General features: G+C 40.6%; 1 protein-coding gene across 4 annotated transcripts in view; it reads left to right on the top strand.

The window, feature by feature from the left end:
* rassf3 (Ras association domain family member 3) overlaps positions 1 to 19695 on the top strand; it is a 74626-nt gene that overhangs the window by 49260 nt on the left and 5671 nt on the right. For all 4 annotated transcript variants that reach the window (XM_004573724.3, XM_076875631.1, XM_076875632.1 and 1 more), the window contains 3 exons: positions 15885 to 15992; positions 17624 to 17782; positions 18029 to 18116. In XM_004573724.3, the coding sequence (XP_004573781.1) occupies positions 15885 to 15992; positions 17624 to 17782; positions 18029 to 18116 (355 nt within the window). The remainder of the gene's footprint in view (positions 1 to 15884; positions 15993 to 17623; positions 17783 to 18028; positions 18117 to 19695) is intronic.

Raw genomic sequence — 19695 nt, 5'->3', positions numbered from 1 at the left:
TAAAGTGTCCCTTAACAAAACCGGTGTTACTGAGGTTACCATTTATCAAGCATTAATGCATCCTCTCAAATGAGGACTTTCCTCTATTCTCTATATTTAGTGCATCAGTAACTAAAATAGATGAGTCCTCTGAATTTGAAGATATGTTTTTTTTTTCATTACAAAAATAATCATTAGCTGCTGCAGCTGCACAATAACTCTTTCACCCTGCTCTTTACTTGTGAGCCTGCTCATGGCTAATGATGAATCACACAACCAGCTGCCTGAAACAGACACGTTGCTGCACGGCTATCATCCAAACTCACCGAACAGGTGGTCAAGAGGATCACAAACTATCACCGCCACCACTAATTTATCATACCTCTCTGCGAAGAGACTGGCCACCTGTAGCATCACATTACAGGGTCAAAGGGCACCAGATGGAACGTGGATCTTACAATGTAAAGGTGTATTTTTTATTTTTTTTTCAAAAGCATTTCTTAACTCAGGGGATTGGTATGCGAGCGCTTCCCCCTGAACTTAAACCTGATCCCAAAGTGTACAATCAATGTAACACGATGCAAAAGCAACAGGACAATATGTCGTTATTTATACTTGTTTGTGAGAAAGTGAGCAGTGGGCTTTCGTGCCCTGTCTGCTCTGTGTTTATATGACCAGTAATGAAGCATGCGTCGGCTGGTCCCTGCTGTTACCACCGTCTCAGATAGCACCCCTCAGTCACACAAGCTCATCTGGGAGTAGTTACGCCGGCTGCGATCTCCGGGGCACCATTATCAGCAAACCACAGCACACTTTGAGGTGGTCTGGAGCCCTCTTTGATGTGCAGAAGGAGAAAGTGAGACTCAAATAATGATAAATTGTATCAGGTCTTCAGAGAATGTGTGCTGATGTGATGAAGATGGCCTTCTCTTGCAGGTTTTGAAGGTTCTCTTGTCGACAAGGATTTATTTATTTTTTATTGTTTGCACATGTTGTGGTAAATTAACGGTTACAGTTTTGGTAAGAAGAAGCTGCTTTTGGAAAGGCGGGTAATGAATAAGGACAGGATGAGTGAGCAGTGTTGTTTCTTATATAACAGAAATAAAGGCAGCATTTTAGTTGGTTGTGATTTCAGATCAAGTGTTGTGTATAAAGCTTTGAAGTTGCTAAAGGCAAGAAATCTTTTTTTGTATTGGATTTTATTGAATTTCTCTTTGAGCCAAGCTCTGCACAGCATGGAAACAGTCCCCTGCACAAAGGAGAGTAATTACACAAAGATGTCCCTTTCAGACCAACATCATGCTCGACTTTTTAGCCAGTGAACCTACCTGACCAACTCTCCCTAATAATGACCATAATGTATAAGGTGAACTTGTTGTTTTTATTCAGTGTGTGATAAGAAACTGGCAATTGAACCCATAAGGCCATCAGAAACATTTTGTGCAACATAAAAATGATTATGAATCATGGCTGCCTCAGAGACATTTTAGATATTGAGACAGCTGAAGCTTAGAGTGGTTTACAACTAGCTGTACTTCCTAATACGAACATGTTGTGTTGTACAACTGAAACTCACCCCCAACCTGTTGCAGCAAATGGCTGAACCTCCCTGAGCCTGATGCTGTTAAAAGGCAGTTTTTCCTTCCCACTGTCACCAAGTGCTTGGTCATAGAGGGCCATCTGAAAGGGTTTTCTCTGTATTATTGTAGGGTGTTTACTTCATAGTATAAAGCATATTGAATTTTGAATTCCATGTAAAAGTCTGGGTTTCTATTTATTATGCTGCACTGTAACATTGTTTGCATACGGTGTCTTGATTCTCTGTAATTTGCTCGTTATCATCAGAGTGAAATGCAAGACATTCATGCACAACTGTCCTTATTTTCATTTCTTTTTCCAAAACAACAGACCTGCGGCATCTGCATCTGCTGCCCTTGGTACAATAGAAAAACAAGTTCTCCTCTTGCTGCCGTTAAAGTATTGAAGTAAATTAACGCCGTACTACTTCATCACTGATCCTTGGCAGACGAGCTACCTCACCTAAGTAATCCGTTCATTAAAAAAGACGTGTTATTGGTGTGTCTGTCAGTAAATTTCCATATGCCCCACTCATCGCTCCATAACATGCATAACGTTGGGTTTAGCCCTGATGACAGTATGAAGACTCACAGACTTGTGTGTGAAGTAACCCTTCATCCTGTGTGTCATTTGAAATAGAGTAATCTTGGATCTGTCACACTGAAAACCTCCACGGTCTGTGTTTTTTTTTTTTTTTTTTTTTTTTTTTTTTTTTTTAAATGGTCTGGTGATCATTATCTTGGTGTGTGTGGTTTCAACATTTGGGTTTTTGCTGATTATAACCGAACCTGTGTTCTAGCTGATTTAACGTTGGTGTACGCTTGTATGGAGGTGGAGAGTTATTCAGACTCTTAAAAAGGATTTTCCACCATAGTGTAATTGGTGTAGGGCTGGTCTAACTATAGGGCAACATTACACTCTTCATCATAACATCCACTTGGAGTTGCATATCTCACAGGTATTGTTTGCTTTCACTATAATGCCCATCCAGACCCAGCTCATTGTTTCCATTGTATTGCCACAACAATTGTTAGCACTACTTTATGTAATTTAAGACTGTTATAATAAAACAAACTATGAATCAGTTTAATGACTATGAATATGAGTAAATGATATGATTGCAACAAGCTCCTGACCTAGGTTGTGTAACTGGTTTAAACTGGAATTATAGTGATATGCTTTTCCTTATTTTCCTTCAGATATGCACTTTTGTTGGACGCTCGTATAACATGGCCAGACTTGAATGATCAGGTCAGTGTCAGGGCAGCAAATCGCTGTGATTTCCTAAACTTTTCTAAACTGTTCGCAGGTTTGGATTGTTAGGTTTGAACCAATTTTCAGCAAAGTTGTAGTGGTGCCAAAATTGTCCAAAACTCAGCTATTCGTTGGAAATCAAATCAAACCTTTTGAAGCGTTAAAGATGGATGTAGCCTCTGCCATGGCACCTATTGGCTTAGGATGTTTTACAGTTGAAGACCCAAGCTGAGTGTTGGATGTGACCAGGGAGAGGTGAGCTTGAACGACTTGTGGTTGACATGTCTGCCAATGAGCCATTGGACATCATCATAAAATGTTTAGTAGGGTCACAGTGAAGCGAAGGTGAATGACATTTTCCTATCGATTTCTATACTATTGGAAGTCTTTGTGTAACCAGGTGAGTCACTGTGTGCTGGTATTTAAATAAATAAATAAATAAATAAAATAAATATATAATATATGCACAGCCATTATGGATATAGTTTAGCCTTAAGCACTAAGGATTTCAGTGGGGGTTTTATTTTTAATGTTTTGCTAGCTTTATTAGCCTGTTTTTAACCATTGTTTACAAGACTGTATACTTTTACCCTTTCACTGGCAACTATTCAACTACTCAACTACTCCTTGTTCTCATATGAGCTTAGCTGTTAGTGTTATCTGGTGGAGTCTGCCCTGGACCTTGTTATTGTTTATTATCTGAAGTAGCTCCATCGAAGACTTGCCTCGTTTCTGTCTCTAATCTAATTTCACCACAACTCGCATGTTTGATTGGCTTAATATCTGCTAGTTAGCGTCACATTTGACTTTTGTGCCATTTTAATCAAAGTCAAGGTCAGGTTTATTTATACGGCACATTTCTAACAGCTCATGCTGCACAAAGTGCTTTACAAACGAAAATGCAACTAAAATAAGTAAAATGCACAACAATGATGGAATAAAATATAAAAGAGAAGGAATAATACCATAAGAAAATAAAAACAACTAAAACAATAGCATCGTCCCAACACTGTGTCCAACATGATCAGGTTGTAGCATGCTTTCCCTGTTCCCCACCAACTCTGTTTATATTCCTGTATTTATGGTGGTCCCCAGCACACTTGCAGCACTAAAATTGAATCCAGCGAACCTACACTCTGGCTTGTGTCACTGCTTAAAAATCTCACTGTTTATTCAGCACAGCATTACTGAAAAGGCTGCTGGATCTTTATTTAACATGCTTCATTTTCACTTTAATCCATCTTATCAACAGTACAACACAAAGCTAACCACAGTTGTGGTGATGGGAATGTACCTGGTCACATGGTGCTCGTGGTGGGCGTATAAATTAGACTGACGCCTACAGTATCTTCAGAAAGTCATAAACATGTGTGCTTACACACCCAACAGGGGCTCAATATAACTTTCCTGGAGGAGGAGTGTTAGACTGCCTGAGGCTGATTTAGTGTTCATGTTTTCAGATATGACTGACTCGCTGTCCTGTTGCTTCATGTGTGACTCGACTGAGGCTGCTGTGGGGGGTTTGCCAGCAGCGAACCTTGTTCCACAAACCTTCATTGCCAGCGTTGTGTTCGTTTGCTTTTGCTTTCTTTGGCCGTGTTTGTCTAAATTATGACTGTGGCTCTCAGAGAGGTTGTAACATCTCATTAGAGGATTTAATGAGGCTGGTTTGTTTGTTTTGTTTGTTTCTTTTGCATGAGAGTTGGCGATGTAGGACTCTGGAAAACTGGTTTGGGGTTCCTGTAGTCTTCCAGCTCCTCAGTAAACTTTAAACTTTTAAGTCTTATTGGTGTCTGGGTTTTTAACTCCATCAGACATCCTCGCATTAGCTTTGTTATTGTCGGTCAGTAACTTGTTTTCATGACCATCAGGATGAAAATGTTTTTTGTTTTTTGTTTTTTTAGAAATAACACTATTTTTGGGGCCGTACTGTAACTGTTGATTCAAATCAAGGATAAGATAGATAAGATAAGATAAGATAAGATAAGATAACCTTTATTAGTCCCACACGTGGGAAATTTGTTTTGTCACAGCAGGAAGTGGACAGTGCAAAAGTTATGACGCAAAAATTAGAATACAATAAGAATAAATACAGTACACAACTGTACAGAATAGAATAAAATAATATACTATATACAGTAGAATAAAATAGAATAAAAATATACAATAAGATAAAAATAGAATACGAATGCTATATACAACTGAGTAAAAATACAACGATGCCAGAAAGGATTATTGCACTTAGTGTTATTGCACATGTGTGGATGTGTGTGTTTGTTCAGTTAAAGTCTTTGTTGTGGAGTCTGACAGCAGTGGGGAGGAAAGACCTGCGAAATCTCTCCGTCCCACACCGTGGGTGCCGCAGTCTCCCACTGAAGGAGCTGCTCAGTGCTGTCACAGTCTGCTGCATGGGGTGGGAGACGTTGTCCAACAGGGATGACAGCTTAGCCGCCATTCTCCTGTCACTCACCACCTCCACTGGGTCCAGAGGGCATCCTAGAACAGAGCTGGCCCTTCGGATCACCCTGTTCAGTCTCTTCCTGTCCCCAGCAGAGATGCTGCCGCCCCAGCAGACCACACCATAAAAGATAGCAGAAGCCACCACAGAGTCATAGAAGGTCTTCAGGAGTGGGCCCTCCACCCCAAACGACCTGAGTCTCCGCAGCAGGTACAGCCTGCTCTGCCCTTTCCTGTAGAGGGCGTCTGAGTTATGAGTCCAGTCCAGTCTGTTGTTCAGATGAACACCAAGGTACCTGTAGCTGTCCACAGCCTCAATGTCCATACCCTGGATGTTCAGTGGTTGCAGTGGAGAATGCTTGTGCCTGCGGAAGTCTACCACCAGCTCCTTGGTTTTACTGGCGTTGATCTGGAGGTAGTTCAGCTGGCACCAGTCCACAAAGTCTTGAGTCAGTCCTCTGTACTCCTTGTCGTCCCCATCAGTGATGAGGCCGACTATTGCAGAGTCATCAGAGAACTTCTGCAGGAAGCACTGGGTGGAATTGTGGGAGAAGTCTGCAGTGTAGATGGTGAAGAGGAACGGAGCCAGAACCGTTCCCTGTGGGGCCCCCGTACTGCAGACAACCCTGTCCAACACACAGCCCTGAGTCCTCACATACTGTGGTCGGTCGGTGAGGTAGTCCAGGATCCAGGTAGTGAGGTGATGGTCCACTCCAGAGTTCTCCAGCTTGTCCTTCAGAACCGAGGGAAGAATAGTGTTGAAGGCACTGGAGAAATCAAAGAACATGATTCTCACAGTGCTTCCAGCGGTCTCCAGGTGAGCGAGGGAACGATGTAGGAGGTGAATGACGGCATCATCCGCTCCAATGCCAGGCTGGTAGGCAAACTGAAGTGGGTCCAGTGATGAGCTTGTTAGGCGCCGAAGCTGAGCCAGGACCAACCGCTCCAGGGTCTTCATCAGGTGGGATGTCAGAGCCACCGGCCTGTAGCTGTTGAGGTCCTTGGGGCGTGAAGTCTTTGGCACTGGTACAGCACAGGAGGTTTTCCAGAGCTGTGGGACTCTTCCCAACCTCAGGCTCAGGTTGAAGAGGTGCTCCATCACCCCACACAGTTGGTCCGCGCAGGACCTGACGACCCTCGAGCTGATGCCATCTGGGCCCGCTGCCTTCTTGCCATTAATCCTCCTCAGTTCCCTCCTAACCTGGGTGGTTGAGAGAGACAGGCTGGAGCCTTGTGTTGAGTGTGTATTGGATGCTGTTGTTGGGGGTGGGGAGGAGTGAGCAGGGTGAATAGAGGAGGTGTGAAGTGTCTGAGGTGGAACAGCAGCAGTGGGGGTGGGTGAGTCTGCAGCCGATGTTGTAGACTGTCTCATGGTTGAATCAAATCTGTTGAAGAAATGATTCAGTTCATTTGCCCATCTCACATCCCTCCCAGGCAGAGAGTTCTGCTGTTTGTGGCCTGAGATGGTTCTGAGGCCTCTCCAGACTTCACCAACGTTGTTTTGCTGAAGCTGGTTCTCCATCTTCTGTAAGCAATGTGACAGGAGATTATATTAGTTTAACCAAAACTATCAGCTATTAAGGTCTTTCCAACCCTGGGAAAATGTGAGAGAGCCCTGAAAAAGCGCTCCGTTTGTGTTCAACATCACAAATTGTCCTCTGGTTGTTGTTTTTCGTTGTAATCAGCGTGACTTTGAAACTAATTTATTTACACAGGCAGCATATTTTGTAACTGCAGCATGGATCCAACCCTTATGCTTCATTTCTAGCACTGCGGTGTAGGACGCAAGTTTACATTTATGGGACATTTGTGGTTGGGCTGTTGATGTCGATGCGATGGTGCACATCAGGTTTAACCCACATCGTAGGAGTACAAGTCCCCTGGAACCCTATGAAAAAGGTGATAACCATTGCATTTGAACATTTTTGAAAAAATAATTTGTTGTTTTTTTATCACCTAAACCTACCCAATTAATTTACAGTTAAAAACTCCACTAAAAAAACTGTAGCAGTGAGACCATTCACACCACTGCCAACCCTTCAGCTTCCAAATGTGGATGTTTTTTTTGGGGGGGGGGGGGGGTTGTTTTGTTTTTTTTCCCATTTTGCTTTTTTTTTTTTTTTTTTTTTTTTTTTATATGTCCTAAAACATGAAAAGTGTCCAGACGTACTAATCAATAGATGACTATTTCACAAAGTTCTGTCAGATTGGGCATTTCAGTGAATGTCTTGGCCAATAGATGACAAAAAAATAATAAAATAATCAGTAATCAGAAGTACATTTTAACAAATCAGTGAAAAAAGGACAAAAAAACCCCTCCATATTGATCAGGTTCATGGGTCAGGCGATAAATGATTTATTCAGTCATCAATAATAACTGAAAATGATATTGAAAGTAATCTGCAGTTTGTTTTCAGTGGAATAAAAGTCTCGAGGGGATCTCTCCATTATCTTTGGCTCGAACACACCTCGTTTGTTTCACTGCCTTCCTCCAAGGTCAGAACTATGAAGTTTCAAAATCTCAGCCCACACATGCTTACTCACTCCCTCCCCCCAACACACACACATGAACACACACATGAACACACCTCTTTGGGTCTGTTGCTCAATTCTTCTTGTGCAAAGCCTCGACTTCAGCCAGTGTTCCTGGGAATCGTTACGGTCTTAAAATCAAGAATAATAAGGTCCTAAAAATATATTTTATTTGTGCTGTCATGTGTGGCAAGACCAGAATAGACCAAATTATAATGCATTATTCCAACATCAGTCTTAATTTGTATCGATCGAGGGTTTGTTATAGACACGATTGCTTGTGTGAGTCTTTCCCCAGCAGTGTGTTTTCCCCTGTATGTAGCTGTGTTAATGAAAGCCATTTTCAGGCTAATGAGAACATTTCTCAGCAGGCACTTAGCAGTTTGGGCTGATGACCCAAACGGTTAGACAGCAGCGGCGTCATGCTTTCAATGTTGTATTCATCTCCAACGCAACTGTGTCAACAGCCTGAGTGTTATCGGAGCCTGAGAAGAAAAGCGATTCGGCTTTATTAAACGTGGCGTCAGAATATGACAGCTGCTAACGACAGAAACGGTTTTGATTTATTTCATTTTTTTCTCTACTTTTTCTTTTCCTCACTCCCTGCTTTTTCTTCTAACCCTGTTCCTCCTCCATCTTCTGCACGTCTATGTCGGTGTTGGGAGCAGAGCGCTCTCCATCTCTGGGTGGCCTGGTGGTCTCCTCACAGGCTGCTGATTGAGCTGAGGCTTAACTGTGTGTCCTGAACATGTTTTCATGGTGTACTTCCCTGACCGCACTCAGAACGCATTGTCAGCGGTCCAGTTTGGTTCACATCATTGTGCTGAAGTGATGTCTCTGTGTGGTCCTGCTGATTTAGTCTGCAGGTTTTTACCTCTTGGCATGCAGACAATAACATCATTTTCTCTTCTTTCTGACTTATTTCATATTTTGCCTGTTTTTAAACTTTATATTTGAGGTTAAAGCTGAATATTTTACTTATTATCAACTTGATTTTGGTCTATAAATAAGTGTTTGGATTGTATTTAATGATATTCTGACTCTCCTCTCTTTTGATGAGGTTTTGTAATTATCTTTACATTCATTTTAATGCGGATTATTTTTGAGCACGTTTGAATCTTCAAGAAAAAGGCAATAATATCTTTAATGATATCAGAAGAACAACAAAAAGCTAATGTTGCTCAGGTTAGTTTGAGAGTCAAAGTGATACACGTTTAATCACCTGGCAAGCATTTTTAAAGTAACTTTATTTTTTCAGTTTTGTTTCTTTTGTTTTTGTTTATTTAAGCTGAAATTGCTAAAGTTTGCTGGGGGTAGCTGTGTTATTTGCAGCTTCTCCCCCTCCCCTTTATAAATCATGTACATAATATCTTAGCTTTGGGCTGTGTTGAGGAGTAACACTGGATATTTTCACTCTTTTTTTTTTTTTTTTTTGAAGAGTTAACAAAGCTTAAAATAACAGCTCAGAGACTGCATCTAGCAGCTTTGTCAGCGTCGAGGCTCTGGAAATCATCCAAAGTGTGAATGAATGATAGCTAGTGGTTATAGAAAATGGATAATTGTGGTTTACAGCTACTCTGCTGGAGCAGCTTTGCAAGTTTCAGTGTTCAAAGTAATCCTTATTTGTCTTATACGTAGCCTTGATGCAGCTTCTCAAATCTTCATCATCTCAGCTCTTAAACGGATGATTTGAACAGCAGGTAGGCGGGGATATCCCCTCACTCTATGACATCATATAAAAACAAGAGTAGAAAAAAAACTGTTTAGAGCAGTCTGAATCTCCCCAACCCTTACTGGGATTACTTCTGCATACGTCTGACCTTGAAGCTTTGGTCATGTTTAATATAAGTATCTGACAATGTAATATTACATAGACATGACAGAAATAAAAGAAAAATACCTCAACATGTATAGATGCACGAGTAACTCTGGAACGTGTGCGTACGACCTGTCTGTTACAGAAGAACAGTATGAGGACGTCTGTGGGACATTTAAGTGATGTTGCACATGCATGTGCACGTGCATTACTGTAGGAATGCTGAGAGGAAAGGTGTGGCTGGGCTCGACTTCCCCCCATGGATCGGCAGGAAGTAACAGAGAGAGGGAGGCTGTGGAGGGGGGAAATTAATAAAAGGTGCTTTGTTTTGTTTTGTTATCCTAGTAGAAAGTAGCCTCAGCTTTAAAAGAGAGATTGGGAATAAATTTCAGTAGTTGCTGCTAGTTTCTCTTTCTTTTTGTGTGTGCAAAGTTATTGCCAAGTATAGTTGATATAAACGTGTTCACCGTGTGGACTTTTGGTTAATTATTTCAGTTTAGTGGGAAACTAACATGATTTGTAGTCATCGAGTCAGTACAGAAATGTGAAGCTGGCCTCGAAGCAGGCAGAATTAATTTTAAAATACACCGTTTACAGTAAGAAATGAAGGCTCGTTGTTCATTTTTATAACATAAAACAGAATTTCAAACAATCTATGATTAAGCTTCTCCAGAGTGACGCTTGGCGCTTTCTTTAGTCTCATGATGATTTTCAGATGATAATGAAATCTTTAAAGATGTCCCATCAGACTTTAAAAGCTTGTAATGAACATTTATTGCTTTTTTTTTTTTTTTCATTTAAGTTTTAAGAATTTGTTTAGGAAAACACAGGTGACATTAAAACTAGACCACAGATACTGGAGAATCTTCTAGAATCTGGAAAAAGTCAAGAGCTTTCCATGAAAGCGCCAGCACCACTGAAGATAAAGGAGGGATAGAGTTGAGAGAATGATGTAATATATTGCACCTATAGAGGAGTGTCCCGGTGTTAACTCCTGTCAATGTTTTGCTAAACGGACTTGCCTTTAATTATCCCAAACATACAGATCTGAGTCAAAGACAAGGGCAGAAAACTACCCAGCTGTACTCGAAGTGTCTTTGTTGTCCTTTAAAATATAGGTTCAGTTTAGGTGAATGACTGTGTTTAGTCTGCCTGTAGCACCTTTAACACACAAGTGCACAGTGTTAGTCTGAGCTAAGCGTGTTTTATCTACACATGCACACAGTGATGTCATGTGTTTACAGACAGGCGATGCAGACGAGCGCGACGGTGCTAAACAGAGACAAATGGTGTGTGCGCGATAAGATCCAGAGAAAACAAAAGACCAGTTTTCCTTCAGATTACTTCAACATAAAGCCTGATATGACTCTCCCCTTTGAGGGTTTCCTCTGTTCGCGCTTCGTTTTCTGTCTCCTCACTTTTATACAGCCTTTCTCTTCCTTTTCCATGCTGACTCAGTTCTGTTTTTACACTTGGTCTGATGCACTGATTATTCTTCAAATATAAATACTGCCACTTTGTACTTGGAAAGCATTTTAATAGCCTGTCGTGAATGAAATACGTCACCTGTCTTGATACAATAAACTTAAAAGAACCACAACTTTTCGGTGGTTTAACTGAGCATATTGCCTTTATCACCTTCCACCACTCAAACCTCATTTATGCTCCATTAGCAGCATGTTTCTATATAGCTTTTGTCTTTTTCAACCTGTGGACAGAATACACTGCCTTGCATACTCACAGTATTAATAAGACATATCATGTTGATATACAAACTTAATAATATATATTGGTGCCCTGTCTGTTTAAACAAGTAATGCAGGATCTTGGACTTTAGGATTCACTCGTCTGAAAAAAATTCCAACAAATTTGGCCACAAAGCTGGAAAATATTCAGCTTTTAGTGCAAATCAATACTTCTAAAGAAGCAATTCAGCACTTCTTTAAAACTTCTGTCTTCTGAATTGACGCAGAATCAAGACTTCCCTAGAAAACACTGAAATCACTTCCCACACATACCAACTGTAGACTTCAGTGAAGTGATAAAGGTGGAGCCTGATGTTTAAAGGCCTTTTTGTCCTTCTTTGACTCATTGTGATTAATAATGTCATGGCAGACCTCTTTTTAAAAACCTTCTTTCTGTTCTCCTCTGTCCCTTCAGTGCAGCGTTGCTCTTCCAGCTTTGGTGGGAGTGTTCGCTGCACGCTTAAATTGGACCATGACCTCATTGTGTTGCAGCTCCGCTGTGCTCTGCTCGTCCTGTTTGTTTGGATTGTGGTCACCGTCTCCCTCCCAGTTACCTTTAACCCCGTCTACCCTGCTCAAAGTGGAGAAGCTGACACGCCCACATTCACACACACGCCTGCTTCGTACTAATGTCACTTTAATCCTGCTGTTTCTCTGCTTAAACTGGTTAATTAGGACTTTTATCGGGAAACACATTAGAGGGAAGGTGTGTGGAAGCATTGAATTGACTATTTAAGATGAGGTGAGGACAGCTGATGTAGATCAGCAGGGTTATCTACTGACCTACACGATCTCCCACAAACGAACACAAACTCTGCAGAGTCATGGAAGGAAGGATTCCCCTTGAGGGAGTATTTCTTATCATATCCCCACTCACATCTTACCTTCTCTTTCATTTTTGTCCTCTCCGTGTGCACATTGAGATGGCACATAATCTGCTTATCTGTCACTTCCTGCTAATAAGCTTTGACTCGTCTAACCTAGCAACCACTTAAAGGTGAGACCGATGGTGGAAAAACCCCAGCAGGTCAAAATCAACGTCACGACACTCAGGTAGACACAGGTATTACCAAGTAGATGAAAGCATCTGTGAAACAGGGACTCGAACTGTTGTGACTTTGTTTCTGTGCCTGTGTGACTGATCAGATCTGCTTTAATCCCAATGAGTCAGTGTCTGGACTTATTACACAGACAGATTACGATCAACAGGGTGTCAGGAGGTGACTTCAGAGGCGTGTACTGTAAAGTTCAACATAACCAGGCTTTCTTGACAAAACCTAAAACAGGTTTTGTCAAGTCTCTCACAGCACAAAAGGAGTTGTTGACTGAGGTGGAAAACTGAGTATTTGGAGCTTTCAGCAAAAATACCAAATTGAAAGATCAGGTTGGGCAAAGAAATAAAAATAAATAAATAAAGGTTTATTTTATGTGTCACAGATTTAAGAATAAAAACTAATTATTATTATTAAGGATTGTGTTGATCATAGTGTACTAATTAATGAAGGACTATAGCAGTACCACAGTGCTAAAACTGTACATACTTAGGTGTCACTATAGAGGCTGAATAATAGCTCAGTAAACATGCATGCATGATCATTTTTATTATCTTGTTTTGTTGTTTGCAGTGATTTCAAATTGCTTATTTTTATGCAACAACTTGAAACCCCAGAAACCCTCAAAAGGTAAAACAGTAATTTCTTACTTTTGAGAACTCAAACAAATGAAGCTAAAAAACAAGCTAAATTTTCTTTTAATCCATTTAGTGACCTACTTCAACTCATAAACCATCAATAAATGCACGGGATTCATAATTTCAGGCAGTGACCGCCAAGTTCCCCCTGAAAAGATCCCCATATTTTCTTTTGTAATCAGGTAAGCATGCATTAGAAGAGTAAAGTAAATGTAGCTGCAGAGAAGTAAATCTGTCAGATTAGTGTTATCCTTAAACATAAAGCACTTTAGCGCGGACCTAAACTGGCGTTGCTGTTTTTTCTCAGAGCCATAAACCTCAGTGTTTGCACATGCTGTATTGGCACCTTGTCTTTACTTTGAGCACTGTGTGCGTGTGTTATCCATATAAGGGTGTATGTGCCTTCAAAGCCTGCCTAGATTCTGCTGTGCGTGCGTGCGTGCGTGTGTGCGTGTGTGTGTGTGTATGTGGTTTTTAATAGATGCTGCGGAGAGCTGCACTATGCCCATGTAAGCTCAGACTGCTGGGGAATTAAAGTCTGTCTAGAGCATCTGCACTGGCACTCTCATATATAAACAGAAAATAATAGAAATCAGGTTTAAATTCTGCTTTGAACATCTGGAATCCACTGCTTTGAGACTTAAAGTTGTAGCTTTAAAAAATTATGTGACTTGGAGTAAAAAAACAACATCTGTGGAGAGGAGCTGATTATTTACTCCGTTGTTCTATAATCTGCTGATAATTTTTTGACATTAAAATTTGAAGATGTCAAGTTCTCGGCCACACAATTAATTGGTTTTATTATAGGAAGACAATGTTTGGCTTTTTAAAGAGTTTAGATGAGCTGCAGTGAGCTTTCGATAAGTCAAAGCGGTTAGACCACAAAGGCCAGGCAGAACATCCATAGGATTTACCCCCTTATAGTTCTTATAAAGGAGGATGCTGCTCTTAGAGGATAAGACGATTTTTGTTTTACATGTTAAAATATTTTTGCCATTTTAAGATGGGAGTCTTTGGATATTGATTCACTTTAGAGTTATCCTAAAGTGGCAACTAGAGGAACTGCAGTCTATAGCCCTTATATGTTAGTTGTTGCTTGGGTACTTCCCCTGAGCCCCAATTGTAACACATGGAGGCTTTCCTGAAAGGTTTAAGGAAACATTTAAACCTTCCTCGTGGTCATTTATAACTCCAAAACATCAGTATTCAGGTTTAAAGTGGGTAACAGCTGTTATTTGAGCTACATATGAATCACTTTCTTACCTCTGAAAAGCGGCCATGTGTCTTCAGAGGCTTCTAGAAACCATTTTATTTGGCTCTGAGGTCAACATCCCTGACTTTACAACCCATTATGTAACGTATTTGTTTCATGTGACCTGAATTACAGTTTTACGCACGTAGCCTGCAGTTACATATAATGCATTCTCATTTAGGATTCATTAAAAGGGTTTGGATGTGTATGTTTGTGTTCTCATATTGGTTCTTTTTGTCTTTATTGTGAACATTTTCTATCAGCTGACCTAAGTTTGGACCTTCCCCACCCTCTGGCCTCCCCCTATCTTCTAGGATTATTTATAAAACCACAGTGCTGATGTGTGATCTGCGACTCTCACAGTGAGGTCTGTTGTGTGGCTGACTTGTCAAACATACATGCCACACACATCACAGGCTGTTTGAATCGGTTATGCATGCTCTTCAAGTCCACGTGGCCTCCGGTCAGTCAGACGAGACGTCTCTCTCCTTAAAAACACTTTTTTTTTTCTTTTTTTTTTTGTGCTGTTTTGTTATATTTTCAAATGCAATTCTCATGAAGTGTTAGCTCTTTCCTCCAGGATGTTTTAGTCTAAAATTAGGAGTCAGTCGCTTATCATGAGACCTACACTGATGTAAAAAGGTGTTTTTGTCATGTACTCGCCCTCCAGTCAGAGCTGTTAGTTTAAAAATAAATAAAAAAGCAGACGCTTGACACCTGTTCCTGTTTATATTCACAGGAAGGTATATTTTGACAAAATATATTCATGACAAATATAAGTGGGGATTACATTTTGTCTGTTGCAGAGCACTTATATCAACAAACATGATCTTAACAAGTTTACTCTTCTCAAGCTGATATGTAATTTAAAAAAAAAAGCTGGCTTGTTGCACGTATAAAACTGGGCTAAATATGATTGGGTTTAATACTATTAAATAGCTTTATTTATTCATTTATCCATCCATTTTCTGCCTGGGAACACCGGATAACCAGATTATATCATCAAAATTTAATAAGCATAGTATAAAAATCAGATGATAGAGGTTAAAAAAATGCTTGATTTGATTTATGTTAGCATGACTTGTTTGTTCGAATCCTTTTTTTAAATTTTTTTGCATGATGAGAAAAATATGAAACTCTACACATTTCGAGCTGTCGGGGTGCTCGTTGCTTTCCTTAATGAACTTAAACAGAAACGAGGATTGTGCAGAAGCAGAGCTTCTTCTTGGCAGCTCTACACTCACCCTGAGCACCTTGGAGCTCTGGTTATCTGTTTTAAGGCTTGTTTATAAAGAGATCTTTTTGGTTTTAAAGTTGTCTCACCCACTTGAAACCAACAAGAGATACAGTACATTATGTCAGAGTAATGTGCACAGCTTTGTAGTATTGCCGTGTATCATCCTGTAAAATCAGAAAATAAAACGCTGGTTCTTGATTTGGATTAGAAAGAATTATTCCCTCCCTCGTTTTTGTGTCCCACCGCTGTTGTCTAAACAGAGGATGTATTGTTTTAATAGTCCTGGCTGGTTTGTGACTTATCATGTCGCGTTTCCTTTCCTTCTTTGTCCCTTTTCTTCTAAGGATGTGGAGAAGGAGAGAGAGTTGCGGACAGAGTTCAGCAAAGAGGAAATCTGGCAGAGAATCGAGCAGTACAACTTGCTAACCAAAGACCACCTTAAAATGACGCTGGTGAGTATAATATGCACACACGCACACACACTCACGCAAACACACCTTTTTAAAAAACAAAACCCATCAACCAGGGCTGTCTTAATGGTTCCACGCTCCAGACTCCTGCAGAGCTGTGCAGGCTCTAAATCTCAGATTTTGAAGTTTATAATGTTGCTGTGTTACTTCTGCCTCCCTCCTGCTCCCAGCATTCCTCAGTGCTCGCATCAGAGTGATGTGATGTTATTCCTGCTATTGTTCTCGCCCCGCAGTGTTTTCATTGGCAGCGTGACAGGTGTCTGAAGTTGTCTCTCTCCACTTCAACTCAGAGTGAATTTCAGTAGAAATGAGAGATGTCAGGTGAAACTGGGGTTTTCTGGCCGTTAAAGCACCACATGAAAGAATGCAAGCATTTTTGAAGGAGCGGCAGGTTACAGAGGATGTTTCCTGAGGTTTTTTTCCCTTAGTCATGGAAAATCATCTATTTTCAGACAAGGAGTTAAGCTGACCGCACTCTTAACAGATGGGAAACGGCACATCTAAAGGCCAGTAGATTCTAGTCTGACACTCAGAGGGGAGCCCAGACATAATAACTGAGTCTGTCCACTAAAAATCACATTTTAACTGGCCAATAAAAAGTTTACATTCATTTATACATTTGAATATATGAGTTTTTAGAATATAAAGACAATAAATGGACAAAAAAGCTGCATAGACACATAATATCAGCTTATATTGGTCACTCATGCCCAAATCAGCATGTATGTAATGAGATCAAATGCCATACTACTAGAGCATTATATAAAGATTAAAACAAAGTGTTGTCTAAGGCTAATCTGTGCAATTTTCCAGTTGATAATAAAGTCTGTTGGGAACTTGAGCTACCTTTAAACACTCCATTGTTAATTACTTGTCATTGTTTTGCTTTTTTATAACTGAGAAAAAAGACAAACTCACTGATTAAGGAAATAATGATGATACTTTCCAAAATATTTTATGCTGAAATGAGTCATAACTCAAAGTGGGTGTATTCACAAGATGCTCATCGTGAAACTTTAACTTTCACAGTCAGTTTGTTCCACAGTCATTATAATAATGTCTGTAAATGGGTTTCAGAGCTCACATTCAATCCTTTAAAAAAAAAAAAAAAGTCTACATGTTTATTTTCATTTATATTTGTAAAAAAACTGAGAACTGAGAATATTTGTTACTTTTGCAGTTAATAGATCATCAGGACAGTTTAGAGCCGATTGCTCTGCATATTTTAAGTAGTGAGTGGATGAATGGGTAGTTTCACTATGAGAAGCCTGCATGTTTCTGTTTCAGCACACCTTTTCTGTCCAATTTCCGTCTTCATTCTTTAGGATTTGTCTTTCTTGTTCATCCCGTTTTTGTCTTTTTATCATTCCATCTTTGACGTCTACTTGTTTTTTTACTTCTCTTCATTCTTGGCCTCTTTGTCTACTCGTGACCTTCACACACACTCCTCCCAGCCCCATATGGAGTAATGAGATTAAGATAGTCTTCCTCCATCTGGGGCCATCTGTCCTGCAGGTCACACTGGGCTTATTGGGTGAACTGGGCTCACTTAGAGAGATCATGTAGCAGCTACCATAGTGGCCACATTAAAACATTAACTCTGTCTCTGTCAGGGTGCGGGCGGTGTGTACACGGGTTTCATCAAGGTCCAGATGGATTTGCGGAGGCCAATGACGGTGCAGGGAAGTCAGACAAGAGCTGGGGAGGCCTTCTATCTGCCCCAAGGAGTCTCCAACACCCTTCATGTCAGCTCTAAAACCACAGTCAAAGAGGTTGTTAATACACACGCAAACACACACATGTGAACACACTGCAGCCTGCTTAATAGGTTAATTAAGATTTGATGACAGACCGGTTGAAGTCGAGAGACAGACAGGGCTAAGTTCATTGATTTCACTCAGTTTTGTATGTTCTTTATCCTTTTAAGCAATAAATTAACGACAAAGCAACACAAAAATCTTCTAGAAGAGCTGTCAAAGTAATATTGACGGGTGTTTTTCTTTCTCGCGTGTCTTCAGGTGATCGTCGGCTTGCTGAGCAAATTCACAGTTGCAGACAACCCGGCTAAATATGCCCTGTACAAGAGATACCGGCGGGAGGAGCAGGGTAAGACTGGGTGTGAGAGACGGGGTTTCATGCCACTATTGCCACGCTCGGTATGAGGTGTGTGTGTGTGTGTGTGGGCCTCACCCTCATGTTGGATGCCAGAGGCTCTCCCTACTATAACAGCTCACCAGGGATACCCACACATGCAGATATAAATACAGCGCACATCCATGCTGTGAATGAGCAGCTGTTACAGGCTGTTGGGTGTCACACGATGTCTTTCAGTGAGGAGAAGACAGTTTATTAACCTTATGCATTGATTTAAAACTATAAACACAACCTGCAGATGCTTGTTTGAAGCTTGTGAGTCATTTCAACTCAAATTTTTATAGATTTAGAGTGTTTTTGTGTGTTTTCTCCCCCTTCTTTAAACGCTCCTGTTCTGGTTTGCATTCATGACTGGAGACGTACAGCTAATAAAAGACAGAGTCTAGACAGACGCCTGACTGCAGACACTTGAGGACTTTTAATGAACTTGTCTGGTGTTTCAGGAGAAAAGTTAAGTGTCTGAGATTTAACTGCGGTCTGGAAATGTAGAAACATCTTCGACTTTGTTTCAAATTGAGACGAGACGACTCACGATGTGGTCGAGGAGAACTTGGATATGTAAAGAAGAGAATCATTTGAACCAAAGCTTGTAGGGATGTACAGGGTGCAGAAACATCTCCTTCAATTGTTTTGCTTCTGCTCACTGTTTTTTCTTTAGCTCTTTGCTTTTATTTTAATCCCTTCTGAAAGTTAGAAATCCTTAAATTGTAAATCTTCTAAACCAATAAATGATGGTCAACATACAAATATGCAGAATTTGTTAGGAAGAGACAAAAGATGCAATTGTAAGCGACACACAGAGTCAGACTGTTTTCATCGCTGTCGGTTAGTACTGCTTTGTCAGAAAACCGGTCTTTGTTGTGTGTGCTGTGGCATGCATTAAGGCAGAAGTGATGCTGATTGGTCACTCCTTTGAGATTTTGTTAACGAGCAGGGTTACTGGTATGCCAGTGAGGGTTTTAACCCAAACTGCAATCTTTTCCTAACCCTAACTAAGTAGTTCTAAAACACAAAGTGCTCAAAAGGAGTAGAAACCAGAGTCTTCTGGCTGTTAACCCAAGAAACGATGCCCCCAGCACTCTCCAACCTCCTTACAAGGACTTTGCATCTTTGTTAAACATGAGCAATACTTTTGGGGCCAGAGGGCTAAAGGGCACCTTGCAGAAGGAACATCACAAAGTGTCACTGGGCTGAGAACACACTGATGAAGCAGGAGGTCTGTAAATGAATATACACACTACCCTGACATCCTAATTACACCGTAAGCCCTGAAAAATCGGCTTTTGTCCTCGGTTGCTGTCAGCAGACAAACCGATGAGTTTTCAGATTGAGGTTTGGAAATATGTGAATGTCAGAATAATCAAGCCTCTAGCACCTTCTACATCTTTTGCAGATGTAAATACATTGCTGGCAATAACAGAATCTGTCCCTCACTGTCTGTTCCTGTAAACTACCGCACGGTAATATGGCGCTCCCATCCTTTCATCCTTTGCCAAATCCATTTATATGTGCACAGAGGAACAGCTGCCTG

This window comes from Maylandia zebra, linkage group LG17, assembly GCF_041146795.1.
Source record: "Maylandia zebra isolate NMK-2024a linkage group LG17, Mzebra_GT3a, whole genome shotgun sequence".
NCBI classification, from domain to species: Eukaryota; Metazoa; Chordata; class Actinopteri; order Cichliformes; family Cichlidae; genus Maylandia; species Maylandia zebra.
Note: the sequence above shows the minus strand (reverse complement) of the source record. Positions and strands in the feature narration are given on the sequence as shown.